General features: G+C 37.6%; 5 protein-coding genes across 14 annotated transcripts in view; 1 reads left to right on the forward strand and 4 right to left on the reverse strand.

Annotated features, from left to right (window-relative positions):
* LOC107039577 overlaps positions 1-4789 on the reverse strand; it is an 11791-nt gene extending 7002 nt beyond the window's left edge. For both annotated transcript variants that reach the window (XM_015259275.1, XM_015259276.1), the window contains exons 1-5: positions 4614-4789; positions 3101-4005; positions 1847-2550; positions 1038-1237; positions 830-958 (exon numbers count right to left, since the gene is read on the reverse strand). In XM_015259275.1, coding sequence (XP_015114761.1) covers positions 830-958; positions 1038-1237; positions 1847-2550; positions 3101-4005; positions 4614-4640 — 1965 coding nt within the window. In that variant the 5' untranslated portion in view covers positions 4641-4789. The remainder of the gene's footprint in view (positions 1-829; positions 959-1037; positions 1238-1846; positions 2551-3100; positions 4006-4613) is intronic.
* A 482-nt stretch (positions 4790-5271) lies between these two features.
* On the reverse strand, positions 5272-7455 carry LOC107039535 (ribosome biogenesis protein BRX1 homolog). The gene is made up of 3 exons (XM_015259187.1): positions 7248-7455; positions 6416-6692; positions 5272-6048 (listed from the first exon to the last, which is right to left on the reverse strand). Exons 1-3 carry the CDS (start codon positions 7365-7367, stop codon positions 5312-5314), a joined length of 1134 nt encoding a protein of 377 aa, XP_015114673.1. The 5' UTR covers positions 7368-7455; the 3' UTR covers positions 5272-5311.
* A 446-nt stretch (positions 7456-7901) lies between these two features.
* Positions 7902-12767, reverse strand: LOC107039552 (uncharacterized protein YJR142W). The gene is made up of 5 exons (XM_015259227.2): positions 12178-12767; positions 10921-11018; positions 10039-10243; positions 9274-9753; positions 7902-8602 (listed from the first exon to the last, which is right to left on the reverse strand). The coding sequence occupies exons 1-5, from the start codon at positions 12251-12253 to the stop codon at positions 8481-8483; spliced, it is 981 nt and encodes a 326-aa protein (XP_015114713.1). The 5' UTR covers positions 12254-12767; the 3' UTR covers positions 7902-8480.
* LOC107039551 (probable rRNA-processing protein EBP2 homolog) lies at positions 12758-14886 on the forward strand. Its single transcript, XM_015259226.2, has 3 exons — positions 12758-13058; positions 13157-13243; positions 13777-14886. The coding sequence occupies exons 1-3, from the start codon at positions 12975-12977 to the stop codon at positions 14590-14592; spliced, it is 987 nt and encodes a 328-aa protein (XP_015114712.1). The 5' UTR covers positions 12758-12974; the 3' UTR covers positions 14593-14886.
* A 650-nt stretch (positions 14887-15536) lies between these two features.
* Positions 15537-19811, reverse strand: part of LOC107039549 (cAMP-specific 3',5'-cyclic phosphodiesterase) — a 56066-nt gene continuing 51791 nt past the window's right edge. For all 9 annotated transcript variants that reach the window (XM_015259212.1, XM_015259213.1, XM_015259214.1 and 6 more), the window contains 4 exons: positions 19196-19459; positions 19000-19099; positions 17853-18499; positions 15537-17110 (listed from right to left, as the gene is read on the reverse strand). In XM_015259212.1, coding sequence (XP_015114698.1) covers positions 17009-17110; positions 17853-18499; positions 19000-19099; positions 19196-19459 — 1113 coding nt within the window. In that variant the 3' untranslated portion in view covers positions 15537-17008. The remainder of the gene's footprint in view (positions 17111-17852; positions 18500-18999; positions 19100-19195; positions 19460-19811) is intronic.

Here is a 19811-nt window from a genome sequence, read left to right on the forward strand (position 1 = left end):
AAACTTCAACTGCGTGAAATACACAGCAGTATGAAAATTCGGCTGCGTGAAACACACAAACTTCACGCATGCGTGGAGTGTATGGAGTGTACGGGAGTGATTCACGCAATGGTGCGAATAGTCACGGCCTAAAAATTTTCCCGAAGTGCACCCAAACTTTCAGGAAAAAAATTTCAACGTCTATCATATTTTGAGGTCAACTTTTAGACAGAAATATCTTACTGAACAATTCAAGATATTTTTTTTTACTCTAGTAGATCATGAGAAAATATTGGGCTGTAGGGTAACAGCATAATGCCATGCTTTTATAATACATAATATATTATAAAAAAATATAATGCATCACTGCAATATACTACATTATAGTAAAATATGACCCAGTATATTTTTCTAATAGATTTTTTTCTAATAGAAAATTCCAATGATTTCTGTCGCTTGATTTGAATGCCTGAGGTGGTGGGTCAACAAAAGAGTCATCTTGTAAATATTGTGAATCTGCGCGTCTGTCGGAATTTTAATTGAGAGAAATTCTGAAGAAATTTTTTGCCACGCTTAAAAATTGGTCTATTGAATAGAATTAAATTATAGAATTAAAAACCAACAGGTGATTACCAAAATACAAATTCATTCATCTGAACACAAAATATGAATTTGTACACATTTGTAGACATTGAATTCTTGCTTAGGATCAGCCATTTTTCGAGGCTAAAATGGTCGACATTTACAAAAAAAAAAACTACAAAAATTCTGCACAAAATATTTGGACTTTGGTAATCACACAGTCAAACTTGTTGAGAAATATTCTTCTCTACCAGTCTACATTATTTACCGTTTGATGATATTTTCGCCAATTGTCTGGACAATTAGCTAGAGTGTGACCCCGTCCACTGCACTGGCTGCACCGAAGACGAATGCAGTGCTCACACGTTGTTCTGCAGGTTGAGTATTTCTTGCCACACTGGAATGTCAAATTTAATTTTAGATGAACATCTAAACAGTCTCGAGAATATTAGAAAACAGAAAATAAGGCAACTCACACTGATGCATTTTTTGTTCTCAGGACACCGGGGTTCCGAGTGGCCCACAACCCCGCAGATGTGACAAGTGGGAGCTCTTGGCCTGTTTGGACATCTGCTGCGTACATGACCCTCACGTTGGCAGATTGAGCACACACTGTGTTTCTTTCGGTGCAATGGATATATGTCTGAATCCAAAACCATCCACCGACTCGGATTTTCTAAGTAATAAATTAATGAATGAAATAAATTAATGAATTTAATTTCATGAAAACCTGAATATTTTGCAGGATTTTCAAGTATTTTGCACTGTGATTTTCAGTCATTATATTTGTCAACTAAATTGTATGAAAAAAAATTGCAAAATGAATTCATTTTGATGAGTTCCATTTTTTAAACTTTTCTTTCTCATGAGGAAATAATGGAAATGGGAATTCTGAAAATTTCTCAAGTGGAAAATGTATTGTTTGTAAATTATTCGAGAAAGGCTCCGATTTCCAAAAATTCTAGACCTTCAAATAAATAATAAAATCATTGCAAATTAAAAAATTTGATATTTCAGGAAAAATGTTGAAAAGCATTACACAATTTTCTGGACAAAGACCTTGAATTCGATTTAAGGGGGAAACGTTAATGAAATTTGAAGTTTCTGTGAAATTTCAAGTAAAGTCTCAATTTTTTATCGGCAGGAAGACGGAAATGTCACAATTTACATGAATTTTCAAAATTTACAGTTCCCACGGATTTTTCCACGAAATTATGAATTTTCAATAATAAAATTCCTCAAAATTTAAAAGCCTAGTCTTCTAAACATTTCCAAAAAAACTTACTGGGCATGTCATTCTGTATCTCCCTGATATCCCTCATTATATCCCCGCCCCTGGGTTCATTGTAAAAGTCCCTCAGCTGTTTAGGCATCGGTTGGAGCAAATACTCCTCGAAGCTGATCTCCTTATCCTGATTCTCCTTCTGCCTCGTCCTCTTCCTGGGCGTCTCCCCATCGGTCCTCCCATCAAGGGCTCTCTTCCTCGGGGTATCCCGCCTGCCCTCAACCTCTTTCGATTTTTCCCCAGCTCCCTTCTCCCTCCTGCTCCCATCCTCTTTCGATTTTTCGTTCGCTGTTTTCTCCAAGGAAACCCTCGAGGCCTCTTCACTGGGCTTTCCTGAAGACCCAGACTCGTCCAGAAAATTTCTCCTCAGGTCTCCCTCCTCAGAGAACTCCTGCCACAATTGCTTCAGTGTCTCACCCTGACTCTTCTCCATCTCTCCCTCCAGCGAGCCCCAGTTCATGGCTTCACTCTCCGTCATACTCTCCTCATCAATTTGCTCGACAACACTCTTTCCCTCACTCTCCCGCATCCGCTTGATCTCCGCAAGACTCGACACACCCTTTTGGACCCTAGTGCAGTTTAAGATGAGATTAACTCCCTCATGTGTCCCTGAACTGTCCCTCGTGTCATCAGAGTCCTCAATTATCTCCGGAGATGACGAGCGAGAAGACTCTGACGAAGAATCTTTGGCACGAGAACTGGTTCTGGAAGTTTAAAGAAATTAATCAATTCAATTCCATGAACTATTGAATATTATCAAAAATATCGAAGTAGTTTTTACAGAAATTTTCATTCGAATCAGTCGCCTTTTAATTGCTACAGTGGGTTTCTAAAATATTCTCTTCCCATGAATAATTGACGAGCATTTAAATCCTGAATAATTTTTAGGGTGAAAAATTAATTGTTTATTAATCATAAAATTAGAAAAAATCATTTAGAAAAGAAGATCGTCATTTGGAAAAAGTGCAATTAGTAAATTATTCTTTGAATTTTTAGTTCGAAATGAATAATCGAATTCACAATCAAATTAAACCCATTAAAATTACAATTTGCAATGAATCGTTTTCTAAACATTCCCTTCTCATAAATAACTAACGAAAATTTTAATTCTGAATGTGAACCAATGTTTTACAATTTCGAAAACGCATTTGTAGAACGCAAAATTAATTACTGTCGTGCTAATAAACTCCAAAAACAGCAATTATTCAATAATTTTCCGAATTTCAACATCAAAATAAAAAATGAGAACCATACCTGTCTGATTTATCCATCACCACTGAGGACTCTTCCTCACTGCTGGACTCCTCATCGGAGTCTTGAAGGCTGATCAACGGTGGAGTGGGTTTCGGAGGCACTGGAACTTCCAGAATGGAATCATCAGAGTCGGAGATTTCAGTCACAAGTTGAAGAATTTTTTTAGTCGACTTTTTCCCCAGGACTTTGTACTTAGAATTGACAGGCGCTTCCTCCTCGTCCTTGGGTGGAGGTGAGGAGGCGTTGGAGGTCTCCTGGGGCGCCTCATCGGGGGATTTCGAATTATTTCGAAGGAGTTCCGCGGGTTTTGGGGTCGTGACCTCCGGTGGAGTCATCGCCTCGTCTAGAGCTATCAACGAGGTGCTGTCGGGCTCTCCGTCTTCCTCCATCACCTCCTCTCGACCAGGATTCTCCCTCCAGGGCGACTCTCTTGATTTTCTTGGCCTATGGGAGGGATTGGGGTCTCGTCTCCTGTGATTTTCCCTAGGATAGTCGTTCCTATTCGCCCTCTGGGAGGAATCGTGGGTCCTTGGGCCCCTGGGGTGGCCCTTGTCCATTGGAAAAGGCCTGGGGAAACTGAAGGGGTGGGGAAACTCGAGGGGACCATCAATCAATGCTCTGTGTTTTTTTCTGTTAAAGTACTGGGGAGCCTCTGGGGGGGAGTCCTGGGGAGGGCACAAGCCTGGACTCCTGCTCTGGCCTGGCTGGGGGTCCTTCGTACACTGGGGACTGTCTCGAGCGCTCGAATCCGAGGGCTCAACCTCGTTGAGGGGCGTGGGGGGCTCCAGAATCCCTGGTTGGTCTGGATATGTGTCATTGGAATAGTAGATTTCACCGTAGAGTCGAGCCTCTACGTCGGGATCGATTGTGTCGTCCAACAGACCGATCTCCATGTCTTCGTTATGCTGAAGAGAAATTTATCATTCGCTCATCTATTTATTCATTTATTAATTGGATACGACAGCTAGTCTATAGTGGGATTCAGCAGGGTGGGGCAAAATGGACTTCTGAGTAGTTTTTCAATGTGTCGTTCAGAAAAAAAATCATCAATTCGGCTCGCAATTTACTTTTCGTGAAATAAAAATAATACCATTTGGTTAATAATTCATTTTACCCCGCCTGGCCCAATTCGGAATATAATAATCATATTAATATAGTGATAATGGTAATGAGAATAAACAATAAGCTCGCGGACCGATAGAAGAGTTTATTTGCTGTTAACGTTTTTCTGAAATTCCACATGCTCAAATAATACCTGTCGAATTGCACACAACCAATTGAACATTTACAAGTGTGAATACGACAATTCCTGTCGACAAGGTCTTGATGGGCAAAACATCAAGTGCATCGAAAAATGAGGTCATTCTGTCGTGGAAATGTTATGTTTAGTATTGAAACACGCATTTTTCATTAGACAAGTGTTTGTTGCGTGGGAAATGTAGAAGAAAGTTCTTCAGAGCGAGTTTTGGAGCAATTATGTAAGGTTTGAGGTTAGAATCAGAGTTTTGCTTACCGCGTTGAAATTCTGCGTGGCAGCCATCTCCGAAGGGATGGCTCCTGGTGACTACTGGGTTTAGTAATCGTCGGGATGAATGATTGAGGCTGAAGCCTGCATGATGGGGTCCTGGGGAACTCTGGGTGTTTGGACTTGCTACAAACACTCGCGTCAGAATGAAGATGGAGCAGAGGGACGAAACATACCGGAAGCACATGGGCACATGGCGAGCGACGCAAGTTGGTAAAGTAGGAAACTTTTGTTTTTTTATATATGAAATTTCATTGACTTTGGTCTTTTCTATTTGTGTAATTAAATTGACTAGTTGAAGCAGAAGAACAGCAATTTGAAGTTTATAAAAACGAACACTTGGCATAAGACTGCGTCTACACTGCGAGAAAAGGACGTCAAAAAACTCTTGTTTGGACCAACAAAATCGCTAGTTGAAAATTGCCAAAAAAGAATTTGTTTGGTTCGAATTTGAAAACTTTAAAAATACCTTTTTTATTCGAATATCTAAGACAAATTCACTTCCGAACTTGATTCTTCCCTCGGACTTGCAGCAAAGTTTTATTCAGAATTGAAGGGAAATATCAGTATTTCCCCAGAGGCTACAGAAAAAAAATGCCCCTTGAAAAACCCTCTAAATTACTTAAACTTCAGAACATGACAGAAATGCAAAACACCTTCTTTATTCAAATATCTAAAATACAACTTCATTTCGCAATTTTATTCTTCCCCCCTTTCCTCTTCTTCGTCACCTTGGACCCCAGAGTTTTGGATTTCGTCGCCTTCTTGGACATTTTTTGAAAGTTCCTCACAGCTCTCTTCTCCAGATCCTTGATTTCCGCTGTGGATTTCCCCTCGAAAGGATCGACAACTCCCTTACTCTTCTCCCCAGCTTTTTCGCTCGTCTGTGGCTCATCTGCCTCCCCCTCCTCGAGCTCCTTAGCCTTCTCCAGGGGTTCCCCCTTGAATATCTCATCCAGTGGGTTCAACGCATACGAGACCTCAGGCTTATTAGCCTGCTGTGCCATCTTCTGCTCAATCCTGTTTATGTACTTTCCACCAGCCTTTTTGTTTATGGCTTGACGATACTTCGCTGGGGATATGTAGAAGGGATTGTCCCACAGTGTTTCCCCCCCAAAACTTCCAGCAAATATTTTCACAGGATTCAGAACGAATCTGGGGCCAATCTCCGCCAGTCCCCCATCCTCAGTCAGTATCTGGAAGTTTCTGAACCATATTCTGTTGTCCAGAACGCTGAATGTGTAGACGTGGTCGAAGAATGGCTTGCTCTTGGGGTGATGATTGGGCACACCAAATATCTGAGTGAATAATTCTCGCAGAAGGGCATAATGAGGGTTCGTGGAGAAATTCTCGTCGAAGGAGAGAATTGGACGAGATCCTTTGAGACAATTGCCTGTCAGTTTCAATTCTCCCATTGTATAAACTGCAAAGATATAGGTTTTTCATTTAATATAACTCATAGTAACAAGAAATGAACAAGATGATATTTTTGTATTGAGGCCCGGGTGGATTATCTTTCGAACGTTATCTCGACTGTTTTTCCATCTTCATAATGGAAAACATCACGATTTCCATTGGATTTTATATCACGCAGGAGTCCCTATATATTTGAAAACTCCAGGGCTATGTAAAACTGAGATCATTTCAGATTATCAAAATAATAAAAACAACAAGATAAAGTTTTAAGGGGTTACATTAAATATAAATAGTAGTGACAAGAAATGATAAATTAAATAAAACTGAGTAAAAAAAAATTGGGCGAATCACAAGGGATTTGAACATTCACTTACTATTTTCAACTAGAAATTTGACAGAAGGACCACTTCCAGCGTTGGAAAACCACATGTAAAGATCCCTCTTCTTTCTCCCTTCGAATAAAACAGCTTTGTTGCAATTTTTGGCTTCGCAAATCTCGTTGACAACCTGCAGGTTCTTCTGCCTCTCCATTTTCGCTTCTGTTCGGTGATGCGGCATGAGGGACTTCAAATCCTCCATCAAGTGACGATCTCGATGATTTATTCCTCTGGATGCGAACACCAAGACTCTTTGTCGATTCGTCCATTTTTCCTGCAAGCAAAGGAGTAGGTGAAATAGAATCATACCCATTCGGTCATCAATATCTCCTGAACAAACGATACGATTTGAACAAGTCAGATCTCATTTTGAAGTCTTTGAAGAGAGCTTTGAAATGAAAAAAAAAATTGTAATTTCACTCTGCCGATCTCGAGTTATGGGCGATTGAAAATCGTCAATTTCTATTGTTGCATTTCATTTTCAGTTTAATTGATTATTGGCTTAATTGATCTCTCAACAGACGAATTTAAATCACATAAAACTACTTATTTCCCATTTTCCCTTCATCTCAACAATATTTCATTGGAAATTAACGAAAATGTTGTGAAATTACAGAGAATAAATAATTCATTGCGAATAAGATGGATGAAGGATTATTATCGCCTAAACAATAATTCTAATTAAGAAAATCCCAATTTCGCCACTTGATTACGTTGAAAAAACTAATTTTGTGTGAATTAAAAAACGCACACAAAAACTATTAGAATAAACCCATTATTTAAATTAAATAATGAACAATTTCTCTGGGTATGGGATGAAACAACTAACCCTTTTGACTGGTGGCTCATCTGAGGACCTCTTGGGAGGAATGACTTCAGCCTCGTCCTCAGGTTTTCCTTGATTCACTTTCTCGATCTCCTTCTTTCGTTTGAGCGACTTCTTACCCATTTTTCAATAAAAAAATAACTCAACACTCCGAACAAAATGAAATTGTTATTTTGCACGTGGACTCAGGATTAAGGTTAGGTGTCCACTGAACTGGGGACAAAATGGCGACCACCAGGGCCTGCCTAGGGTCCCCACAGTCTCATGAAAACTCTCTCGTTATTTTGAAAAAAGTGTGGGAGGGAGAATAAAACTAGAATGTGAAATTAACAAATTTTTTCTTACCTTTTAATCAAGAATCTAAAATACAATATTCGAAAAAACGATGACTAGCACAAATTTGTAAATCCCTTTGTCATCTTACAAAAGTACTAAATCGATGCAATCTTTTTTTCTATTCAATATTGTAAACGCTAAGCACCTTACGAACGTCAATAGCAATTTCACTTCGTCGTTTTTAAGGGAATAAATGTAACAATTGTGATGGCTATTTCGTTGATTTTGATGCTTATTATTTTCAAATGATTTTTATTCAGTCGGTGATAAAAATTATCAGAATTATTACATTTATCACTGAAGAATCAACAAATACTGAAATTTAAAATGGAACAAAATTTCACATTTTGTTTTGTATTTGCTTTTTTTTTAAATTGATGTAACAATAAATAAGTAATTCCATAGATTAATACCGTAACGATAGAATACTCAGTCACGTAAAAAAATTAAGTACAAATAATGGTTTTGTGCTTTGAAATAATATAATTATCCTCTTTGTTCCATTAAACATGAATGAAAAAGCAAAGGGAGTATTTGAGTTTGATTTTTGGAATGTTTACACCTCTCTCCATCAATTCTTCGTCATTTCTAACTTTAAAACGTCACGAGTGGGTAAAGAACCTAGACCACTTGGACGTTTTTTTAAAAAATAGCTGGAAGTATTGTGTATGAAAAGCTCTCACTCCATCCCCATTTCAACTATTTAAACAGAATTATTAAAACTTGAATCACATAACTACAATTTCCTCCACACAAATCAATATCAATTAACCCAATTTGTTTATCAATTGGGGAATAATTTAATTCAAGCTCATTGGCTGAAAAAAGAATTCAATTAATTACTCTCGAACACTTGAAATGAGACTCTAGTATTTTCATTCGTTAGGGTCGTTCCACTCATTACAGAGCGTCATTAGTCTCACCATTGGCAGCAATTTTGTTAGGCTTCGATTTATGCACATAACTGTACATTGTTTGCAGGGGAACATGAAGAAGCTCCACGATTTCTAAAAAATTTGGCTCTGAAAATAATTAATAATAATTTAGTGAACATCATGGTTGAGATCTAGTTTTGAAATTCTTTGTCTGAAATTTCTGGTACACTTTTTGGAAATTTTTGGAATATTCCAGTTCCAATGAGATTTCAAGGAATTTCAGAAATTAAAATCAAGAAATTGCATGTAAATATATTTTTGAATTTTCAATTACTTGAAATTTCTGTGTAATTTGGTATTATTGCGGTATTTTTGCCACTCTAAACTTTAGAATTTCATTGAATTTCAGTACTATTAAAAATCTTTCGCTGAAATTTTCCAAACTCTTTGGAAATTTTAGTCACATTTCAGTTTCATTTAAATTTCAAGGGATTTTGTCTTTGAAAATTCAACGTTTTATGGAAAATCAACGAAAACTATCGAATTCAGTTCAATTATTCCACGAAACTTCACAGAAGTCAGGAAAATTTAAGCAAATATATTCTTACTTTTTAATTCATTAAGTCTCAAGCAAAATTTGATACTGGCGAGGGTATTTGATATCAACATTCGCTTGAAAATTTCTCCTAAAATCCGAAATTCCATGATTTCCTTCCCCCAAAATGAAATTCCACGCCACTCTCCCAAAAATTACCAATCAACTGTCCCTGAAATTTTCCATTTTCCTCAACAGTGCGCCTGAACCATAAGAAACTCACCATTTTCAGGAGTGATGTATCCATGTCTGATCAAAAAATCAAGTGCAACTGGAATCGATGTAGTCTTGAAATGTGGAGAGAGTATCCTCTCGATGCATTCGTTAACTGGCAATAACTCAAACATCTCGACTTCACCATCACTATTGCTTGGCACAAAATCCGGTGGTAATTCAAGATCGAAAACGAACTCGGTATTGGGAAATAGGCCTCTTTCACTCTCGAAGAAGAGTGACACACAGCCAGTACTCTTCAGATTAGCGAGTAAACTAGTTGGAATGCTACCCTCCTCACCAGCTTCCTTGATAGCTGTTTCATTAATACCAAAGCCCACACTCAGACCTCCACTGATCATGTTGTCCCAGTAGCCAGGCCATGTTTGTTTGGTGGGACTACGTTTTTGGAGCCAAATTGATAAGCCTTTTACTGGATCCATCACGTAGCCATTGATGTCTACTCCATATTTTCTTATTCCAAATAGGCCTGGAATTATCATTCATGCATGATTCATTTTTTTTTCTTGAAATACTCAAAACATTTTTTTTCATACTCTAATTTTATTCAATTTAATTTCTGTATTCATTTTCTCTCCATCAATTATTTTTTGGTAATTGTTGTGGTTTTTTGCTAATTGTAATGATAGAATACTCAGTCACATCGTCACATCGTCACTCTAATTTTATTCAGTCCAATTTTTCATTCATTTCCTCTCTATTAATTAGTTTAAAGATAAAAAAAACGTAACGCGATCTGAATGATTATACTCACTAGTCGCAGAACGATCCATTTCCAACAGAGGTTTAGTGTTGAATTGAGCACGAACCGCATAACGCTCTTCCCTCCATCCCCTGAGGGTCACAAATTTACCACTAGCCTTCCATTCCCTCAATACCTCATCAATACGCGCACTCCTCTCAGCATACTCACGAAACGCAGGATTGAGTTGAACATAGTCTGGCTGTATTTCGAATACCTGAGAAAATCCAGTAAAACAATGGGAAATCCGCATATTTCATAATACATTATTCGAAAAAATGACAGTTGACTAGTGGTTTTTAAGAGACTGACACTGAATTCGATTCAGGGGGAGGAAAATCATGAAATTTCAGATTTTCTTGAAAATTCAATGACATCCAAAATTTTTCAGCAGCAGGAATATGAGAATTTTCTAACTTACTTGAATTTTCAATTAATTTAAAATTAATTAAGGCTATATTCAACTGAGTTTTGCGAATTTTTATGAATTTCCATGGAATAATTGAATTATATTTTAGTTTCCAATGATTTTCGCATAAAATGTTGAATTTTCAATTCCGAAATTCCCTAAAATTTCAGTGGAACTAAGATGTCATAAAAATTTCAAAAAAGTGTACTTTCAGCCAAAAAAGGCGTGAACAGATATTAAAGATGATGTTGAATTAATTTTTTTTTTATTATTTAGGGGGAAAAAATCCTAAAATTTCAAACTCATTGAAAATTCAAGAATATATTCGCCTGAATTTTCCTGATTTTCATTAATTTTACTGGAATAACTCAAAAAGTTTAGTTTCCATTAACTTTTCCATAAAATAGTGGATTTCCAATCACGAAATTCCTTGATAAAACAAAATGTCAAAGCATTCTTTACAATGTAATTGTTTGAGTAATTACTTGTGGATAATTCACCAATTCCTTCATCACATCGGATCGAACGAGTCCCACCTGTTGTCCATCGACGACAAATGCCCTGCATTTGCCTGTATGGAACCCTAAAAAACAATTTCACAAACTAATTACCCGAACAAACCCAGACTTGATTACGCCTGATAATAATTAATCTGGTTGATTTATTCAATTCCCTCTTCCTGAATGGCCCAATGATCCATGACCAGTGCCAAATTGCATTCTACATTTCCGTCCACTACTATTTTTACACGAACATGACTTCAACCTTGATTGTGCTCACTCGATGCATTAGAATGCCAACTCTATATTTCGTATTAATAACTCCTCTCGACTTCAAGAATATTTATGAAAATTCGTATTTTGTAAAAGCATAAATATGTCAAGCGACCTTCATTTTTTTTCTAGCAACGTAATTATTTTACACAAGGAAAATGGAAAGAAATCCACGTGAAGACGTAGAACACATGCCCCAAACAGGAAAGAAAATATTTCTAATTGCAGAAGAATCCTCCTGGAGTGCCTTCAGAATATGAAGCCTCTTCTGATGATTTTTGGTTACAAAAAATCAACAACAAGTCATAGATTAATATATCACCACTCCTTCGTACCACACGCACCCCTCCACGAATATTACGACAGATTAGGAAATATAGGAGTCAATTTCAGAGAGACATGACGAATAATGTCGATAATCTTTACCTGGCAGGTAAAACAGTGGAACTGTTGGAATTTTGAATAATCGTCAATTGCATTCTACATGTCCTGCGAATACCATCCTCATCATAATTAAAATCAACATGATTTAAACCTCAATTGTGTTGACTCGTTTCTTAAAAATTCCAACTCCCTATTTCATATTAATAACTCCTCTCGACTTCAAGAATATTCATAAAAATTCGTGTTTTGTAAAAGCATAAATATGTCAAGCGACCTTCATTTTTTTTCTAGCCACGTAATTATTTTACACAAGGAAAATGGAAAGAAATCCACGTGAAGACGTAGAACACATGCCCCAAACAGGAAAGAAAATATTTCTAATTCCAGAAGAATTCTCGTGGAGTGCCTGGAGAATATGAAGCCTCTTCTGATGATTTTTGGTTACAAAAAATCAACAACAAGTCATAGATCAATATCTCACCACTCCTTCGTACCACACGCACCCCACCACGAATATTACGACAGATTAGGGAATAGAGGATTCAATTTCAAAGAGGCATGACGAATAATGTCGAAAATTGTTACCTGACAGGTAAAAACAGTTGAACTTGTTGGCAATTTTGAGTAATCGTGACATTGGTTGTGTTTCCTTATCCGCCATGATGCTCGTCACAGCTTTTTCCTCACAGCCGCTTCGCAATCCACCGCTCAAAAACTCTCTGGCTTTTCCTCAAGTCCCACCGTGCGATCCATCAACCGCAGCTGATCGGTGAATGACGGTTTTCCGTTTCACTTGTCCACGTATTTTTCGAGATTGCGATCGACAATTTCGGGGAGAATTTCCTACGCTCCGGGGAAGAGCTTTCACACGCAGACCAGCAGATGTTCTGCCTCTGCGCACTTCAATCTACTTCACTCTTTGTGTACATGGATGATGGAGAAAAATAAACAATGGAATGTCAATTTTTTGGGGTCGTTCGGGGAAATTTATCATTACATTATCGGGTCAAATTAATCGATGATTTATTGGGGAATTTAGGTGGTTTTATTGTTCCTCAGAATCATTTTTGTCGGTTTTTTAAAATAAAAGTTATTCTTTTATGAGACGAATGGCGACGGGTCCCGCAGAATGAATAATTGGGGTTATTTCGTAATTTGAGAAGACAGAGAGCAATGGAATGACGTCGATCATTTCGTGAGCCATTGGGGGAATGTTATTTCAAATCGTTTTTGTGAACAATTTTACCTGTCGATAAAACAGGGGATTGTGGGGGGCATTTGGCTACGAGCATCGGCTTCAGTGCGACCTGAGTGCGACTTGATGTGTTGTGCATGTCTGTGGAGAGCTGTGAAGTTTGATAGAGTGTAAACATTTCTTAATAATGAAAATGAAGAAAGAGAAGGTGAAGAGTAAGAAGAAGATTGTCCCGGAGTCGGATTCTGAGTATGGATCGTCAGATGAAGAGGTGAGTTGGATTTAGTTGGATTATCGTGTTGAAGTTGATCGGCAGAAAATTTTGGTGGAGTTAACCTCATTTTACTCACGTGTTTTCTGGGGTTACAGCTGCAGGAGGCGTTTGCCAAGGGTTTGTTGAAGCCTGGGTTGAACTCGATTATTGAAGCGGAGAAGAAGGTCAGGAAGAATAATGTGGTGAGTAGTTTGATATGCAGTTTTGTCCCAGCAGTATGTAGCATTTGTGTAGGGGATGTTGGGGTATAACGGACACTTGACTTTTTTTAAATGCTAATGAGGGGTTGAAATGTTGATAAAATTTAGTGAATTTTTTTTTCAGTGCAAAGAACAATTCTTTCCCTTTGTGACGAGTCTAAACTGAGCTCAATTGATCAATTTGTTTCTGAGCTATGAATATTTTTAAAAAAGTCAAAAGTGTCCATTTTACCCCACTCTCCACTAAAATAAGGATTGGAGCTAAATTTTGGCTCGAGAAATTTGTTGGAGTTATTCAACGACATTCCCATTTGTTTGGCATTTCGGTTATTGATTGTTAAAAAAAATACATGAATTTTTAAATGACGAACGAAATATTTTTTATTCAAGTTATTGAAATTATCAAAATAAAAAAAACAATCAAGAGCACGTTCGAAAGATAACCCAGCCTGGCCTCAAATGAATAAATTAATTCCCAGTAATTAACATTCAATTTCTACTCTTTTGTCCCCTAGGCCCAACTGAAGAAAAAAACCGAAGAAATGAAGTTGAAGCTGGCTTGGCTGGAGCGTCTGGACATAGTGAATCCCCCGGCGCCTCTGGCCCCTGAATTAGCGCTACAAATGCAGGACACCGAGGATCGTCGAATGCGACTGGCAAAAGGGAACAGGAAGTTGCCTCAATACAAACCAGGGGAGGACCCAGTCGTCAACGACTTCAAACGAGAAACCATGTTCCATCGTCAGGCCCAGGCAGCTGTAGTCGATGGCATCTCAAGAATCAAGAAATTCGGAATTCCCACGATTCGCCCTGACGACTACTTCGCAGAAATGGTCAAGACTGACGAGCACATGCACAAGATTCGGGAGAATCTGGCGAGGAAGCAACACGCGGCCCAACGATCTGAGAAGGTCAGACAGTTGCGTCAGCAGAGGAAGGTGGGCAAGCAAATGCAGATCGAGGCGACTCTGAAGAAACACGCGGAGAAGAAGAAGATGTTGGACGAGGTCAAGAAGTATAGAAAGGGAATCAGAAAGGATTTGGATTTCTTGGATGATAAGAAGAAGCCGGGGAGCAGGGGGCAATCAGATAAAGTCAATTCGAGGGGTAAAAAGGGGATGGAGAGGACGAGGATGAAGAATTCCAAGTTTGGGTTTGGGGGGAAGAAGAGGGGGAGCAAGCTGAATACCAGGGAAAGTGCTGCTGATGTCTCTGAGTGGAAGAGACCCAGCAAGTTCCCGACTAAAGGGGGAAAGGTCAAGAAGATGGCTAGAAAGGCTGCGAGGCCTGGGAAAAATAAGAGAGTCAGCATGAAGGCGAGAAGAAATTAATTCTTAAGGACTCAGGTTTTTTGTAAAATAAATTGATTAATTCTAAGTGGAATAGAGTTGAATTTTCTGCTTTCTGTTTCCATTTCTTCTGCTAGATGAATGATTGATGAATGAGATGCGACATCAGGATTTTTTTATTCCATTCTCTTTTCGATAATAATATGGGGAAAATGATGCGTCAATTAATGGGACGGGCACTATTTTTTCGACAATAAATATGTTTTTAATAGACATACATCTCGTACGAGGTTACACGATATTAATACATGGTCATTTAACTGTCCAGCAATCAAACACGTTTTGTATTTTTTTAATCCTTTTTTCATTTTTATGCTTTTTTTTGGTTTTTTCTTTCTTGGTTGATTTAATAGTGTTATACATCTTGGTAAATAATCGTCGTCATTTTTCTTTACTCATGAAGCTTTTTTTTTACCACCGAAGCAATTTTTGCGTAACAAAATTAAATGGAATTTGAAGAATTGAAAATTTCGAAAGTGCTCCCTCCATTTTGTTTGAAAATACAGTGATTTTTTGTCGAATTACTCCTCTAATTTTCTAGATTCAATTTTTGACACTTAATTTTTTTTACAATAATTTCTCACTTTTATCTCGACAATTATATCAAAAAGTCATCGGGTGCTTTTTCATCTCTATTTTTTTCACATTTTTATACCCTGCGCACCCGGAACTTAATTCAAGAATTGATAGTTTACAAATTTATTTACCAATTTATCACCATTTTTTATAAATCAGTGGAAAAGGATTTTTTTTTTGTATATTTTTTGTTTCATTTGGTTTTTTTTCACACCAGGCCTCGAGTAATCAAAGAGGAACGCTTCATATTTTCATTCATTTTTGTACAATTACTCAAAAGAAAGAAAGTAGTCAATCAATCGATAGAAATGATTAAATTAGTCATCGAAAACCAAAGGAAAAGAAATATGTAATTTTTGTTTCTTTCTTATTTTAATTCTTCATGCATTGGAGGATTGTTTAATGTCTTTCATCATTGATAAATTAGTTGTTTAACTTCTATCCGTAATTATAGACCTTAAATAATGTACCCTAGACTTGGTGGCCAGCACCAAACATCCACATTCACTCCTCATTGCATCCTTATTTCGGTTATTATTTTCTTTCATCAAATTTTGTTATCTCACCAACTCAAACTGTTTCTCGCTATTTATGACACAAATTACAGAAGTTAAAACGACTTGGGTTGTTTTTTCATCTCATTTTCACACTCGTACTTGTCAGCTATAGTACAATTAAATTTATCACTATTTATTTATATCATAATCGAGACGATTTGAGTCTTGTTCACTTTACTTTTGTGATCTTTTCTCCTTCGATACAAACACATCGACTCAACAGTTTTCTCAACGTTTTCTGCTCCATTCCCATTTTATTATTAAAAAAAAATACCAGATACTATCGATATTCGTGCATACTGGATGGAAAGTAATTCCTGTGTATCTGAATGATTGTATCAATGGCAATAAATTTATCCCAAAAAACACGAACTTTAATAACTTTTATCACTTTCAACGTACGTAATTCTCTAGTCAATTCGATAAAAACTAAACAAACACGAGAGAGAAAAAATTAAATTAATGAAAATTCTACGTTAACGTTACTCTTTGGTTAAAAAAATTGAATGTTATCATTATTGTACGTGATTTCAAAGTCTAAAACAACTTTAATCATGGCTAATTGATATCTCGACTGAATGTGAACAAAGAAATTACTCTAAAAAAAAATATATTCGAGCTTAACAGAGGCCAGCTCTGTTGCAACAGATTCAATACTTAATATAAAAGACTCAAGCGTTATCCTCAAGTTGTAAATCATTCCGAGAACATGAAAAATCGAAAAAAAGCTCAAAAATTTCTCGTCAAAATAATTGAAATTCTGAGTCGATGGCAACAATTCTTCTCCCATTCTTGAGATCCATAACAACCTGAATTAGGTACTAACAATTTCATTTCTCTTTATTTTTCTGCTTGATATGTCGTCTTTTCACATTCCGACGATTTCAAACACTAAGAATCTTAAAACATCTCCCCCTTCTTCTCTGATTAATTTCCAAACCTTCCAGGTACTTATCTGAGATTCTCCCTCCGACCACCTCATTTTTTTTTCCTACTTCTCTCTACATTTTTCGGCATTCGCAAGTGATTTCAGTGCACGACAGGACATTTTTTCCAAATTAACGTCGCTTTTGTCGATCGGTCCAGCCGACAGTTTTACCCACTTCAACGACCATTTGAGACAGCATCAAAGTATTTTTTAAACATCGTCATTAATCCTAGTGAAGCAATGACGTGCAGAGGGAAAAAAGCATTTACTGGTGTACACGCCACCAGGTTTGCTGAAATTTTTCATGGAGCTTTTTGCAAATACCCGCCAATTTCCGTCACATTCCAGGATCGTTGGAGGCGTCGCCTGCTTCGCCCTCAGCTTCAGTTCCACTGTCGTCTACGTTTTCCCCTGATTCATCGCCTTCTTCCAGGGTCACCTGAACATTTAAATTAATACATTGGAATTTTAGATGTCTTGAGGGAGAGATTACGGTGAGAGGGAAGGGAATTTCAACGAGCAAATGTTGTTTTCCCACAGACAAGCATTTTTCGAGACTAAACATCGGTTTTTCGAAGTAACCAAATCTATTTTTGCGAACAAAAGTTTTTCGTCTTAGTCTTACTCAAACGGAGACTTATTATAGTTCCTCTGTAATTTCGAGGAACTTTCGCGTTGAAATTTTAATATTTTGGGAAAAATTGATGGAAATTGTTGATTTCAGTTCAATTATTCCGTGAAAATTGATAGGAATGAAGAAAATTTTGGTAAATGTATTCTTAAATTTTCGGTTAATTGAAAATTCATATCAATGTATGTATAAACATTTTAAAGACATTTTTAGAGTGAAAATCCATTTTTTAATGAAATTTCAGGGAAGTTCGTTGTTGAAATTTCAATATTTTATGAAAAAATCACTGGAAAATATCAACTTCCGAAAAGGCACCCTCTGGTGTGAATTATCCGCCTCTCGAGCCAAATATTTCGTTGCTGTCGAAAGCAGAGCAATTATTCATGTTTGAGACTTTCAAATTCGAACCAAATAAATTCTTTTTTGGCAATTGTCAACTAGCGATTTTGTTGGCGCAAACAATATTTGTTTGACAGCGTGTTTGTTTTTCTCTCAGTGTATGACGCGTTTTTTGTATGACAGAAATACCGCAAAAAAAGCTGAATTTTACTTGAAAATGAATTCTATCCGACGACTGATCCCCACTCCTGTCATCAGGCGGTGGTGACGGTGGTATCATGGACTGATACCAGTCCCTGTTCTCCTCAAGAGTGTCAAGAATCTCCTGTGCGTCAGGATGGACTAGATCCGCCCAGGTCTCCCAAAGAGGATGAACTATGTAATCGATGAAACCAACTTGGGATTTTTCGATTGTTGCACTGTGTCTGTCGCACATGGGGCTGATGTCCATGTTCTGCTCCCTCTCTCGATCCCCTTGTAGGAAGAACTCCTCCATGAGAAGTGCAACCCATTTCCTGTACAAGTCGAGTGGTTTCGTCGGGTTCGAGAGATCGGCGCAGTGCACCAGATTCTCGAGCACTTGAATTCTGTCGGTGTAATTGTCTAGAAGTAGAACACCAGATCCTGCCACTTTCTTTGTCTCGACCATGGTCTTGAGATCGGCGAGTAGAGACATGTGTTTGGACATGTCAGTCGATAACACCATGTCTATGACCATTTTTCGCAGTGTTTGACGCTGTTTTTTTGTCATATTTGCAAATATGTCACAACCCTCGTTCTGCAGTAGCTTGAATGCCACTGCCAAGTGGTGATTCTCGAGGACAGATTCGTCGTTGTACATGAGAGCCAGTTCCGAGCCTGAAATCATCAATTTTTCCAATGAAAGGTACTGAAGGCAAGATAATTCGCTATTCGAAACGTATTTTGCTCCCGAAAAATCTTTGTTTTATGCGAAACAAGGGATAGTAGATTTTCGGTTCGGCTGTCTAATAATCACAGACAACAAATGAACCCTTAAATGAAACAATAATAATGATATGATAGCAATCTTGTAACTTAGGGATGAAATATTTGTTGATAAATTTTCCTCGGTATGAGATATTTTCATCCTGAAAAGGCACCGTCTGGTGTGAATTATCCGTCTGTTCAGCCAAATATTTCGTTGCTGTCAAGACTTGTTTGACAACGTGTGTTTCTCTCAATCGGCTCCACAAAAAAGATTATAACAAAAGTTTTGCAATCTCCCTCAGATTCCCAGATATTAATTGAAAACTGGCCAATAGTCAAAATTGACTTGTACCGTTTTACCACTTCGCTACCGAATTTATATCATTTACAAATTTCAACTTCTGACTCACTTGAATTAATGAGGAACTGATTGGTGAGGCCCGGATGATCAACGTCATGTATCGTAGCAGCAAACAGAGCCGCAGTAATTTCAAGGGGTGTAAAAACCGACTGCAACAAATAAAATTTCCCATGAATAAAATACAAAGCCAGCCCGCTGAAATCACAATAAAAATCAATATTGAAGACATTAGCTGGGTAATTTACCTCTAGCGCCGGTGTATTGAGCAGCGTGTGCGTCGATTGTGTGACGTCAGCTGCATGAAGGCTATTGTGAAAGGGATTGTCCTTGACATAGTGATCCTCAAGTGTCATCATAAATGTGACAAATGTTTTTGGTGGTATTGCCAGTGATTTCAGTAGATCTCTACTCTGAAATGCTGTGTAGGCCACGCAGGTCAATGGTCGGTTGTTGCTGAGCTCGGCTATTCTGAATATGTCTATTCCCCATTTGTCGATATCCGAGAGTACCTGAGGATCACAGAACCAATGACGTTCATCATCAATCACGGCTTTGGGGGGAACCAATTGGGGCTCACTGTTCTAAATTTTCCACTGACATTTTTGGTGCGCTTTTTGGAAATTTTAATGTTCAAGTGTTCAATACACGTGCTGCATCGGAATTACCCATAAAGTGTACGTAGAAAAGAAAATGTTCACGCATTATTTTCCTGCTGCAGCTTTTTCTCATCACGAAACATGGTATTTTAATTATAAAATACAACGATGCGTGGGTTTTTTTTCCAATTTCCCAGTCTCAAAAGCCCTTTGTACGCCTTCATAAAAATAAAATGTCATAACAAAAAATCCAGGCAAAGAGGAT

Source organism: Diachasma alloeum, unplaced genomic scaffold (genome assembly GCF_001412515.2).
Source record: "Diachasma alloeum isolate Michigan unplaced genomic scaffold, Dall2.0 Dall_scaffold_00301, whole genome shotgun sequence".
NCBI lineage: Eukaryota > Metazoa > Arthropoda > Insecta > Hymenoptera > Braconidae > Diachasma > Diachasma alloeum.

Excerpts from the sequence above, each read along its gene's own strand:
- LOC107039535 (XM_015259187.1), bottom strand. The coding sequence starts at position 7,367 with ATGGGTAAGAAGTCGCTCAAACGAAAGAAGGAGATCGAGAAAGTGAAT. Across the intron at positions 6,693-7,247 it reads ATGAGCCACCAGTCAAAAGG|GAAAAATGGACGAATCGACA; the intron begins GTTAGTTGTTTC and ends CTTTGCTTGCAG. Across the intron at positions 6,049-6,415 it reads CAAATTTCTAGTTGAAAATA|TTTATACAATGGGAGAATTG; the intron begins GTAAGTGAATGT and ends ATATCTTTGCAG.
- LOC107039551 (XM_015259226.2), top strand. The coding sequence starts at position 12,975 with ATGAAAATGAAGAAAGAGAAGGTGAAGAGTAAGAAGAAGATTGTCCCG. Across the intron at positions 13,059-13,156 it reads ATGGATCGTCAGATGAAGAG|CTGCAGGAGGCGTTTGCCAA; the intron begins GTGAGTTGGATT and ends CTGGGGTTACAG. Across the intron at positions 13,244-13,776 it reads AGGTCAGGAAGAATAATGTG|GCCCAACTGAAGAAAAAAAC; the intron begins GTGAGTAGTTTG and ends TTTGTCCCCTAG.
- LOC107039552 (XM_015259227.2), bottom strand. The coding sequence starts at position 12,253 with ATGGCGGATAAGGAAACACAACCAATGTCACGATTACTCAAAATTGCC. Across the intron at positions 10,244-10,920 it reads AATTGGTGAATTATCCACAA|GTATTCGAAATACAGCCAGA; the intron begins GTAATTACTCAA and ends GGATTTTCTCAG. Across the intron at positions 9,754-10,038 it reads AATGGATCGTTCTGCGACTA|GCCTATTTGGAATAAGAAAA; the intron begins GTGAGTATAATC and ends TGATAATTCCAG.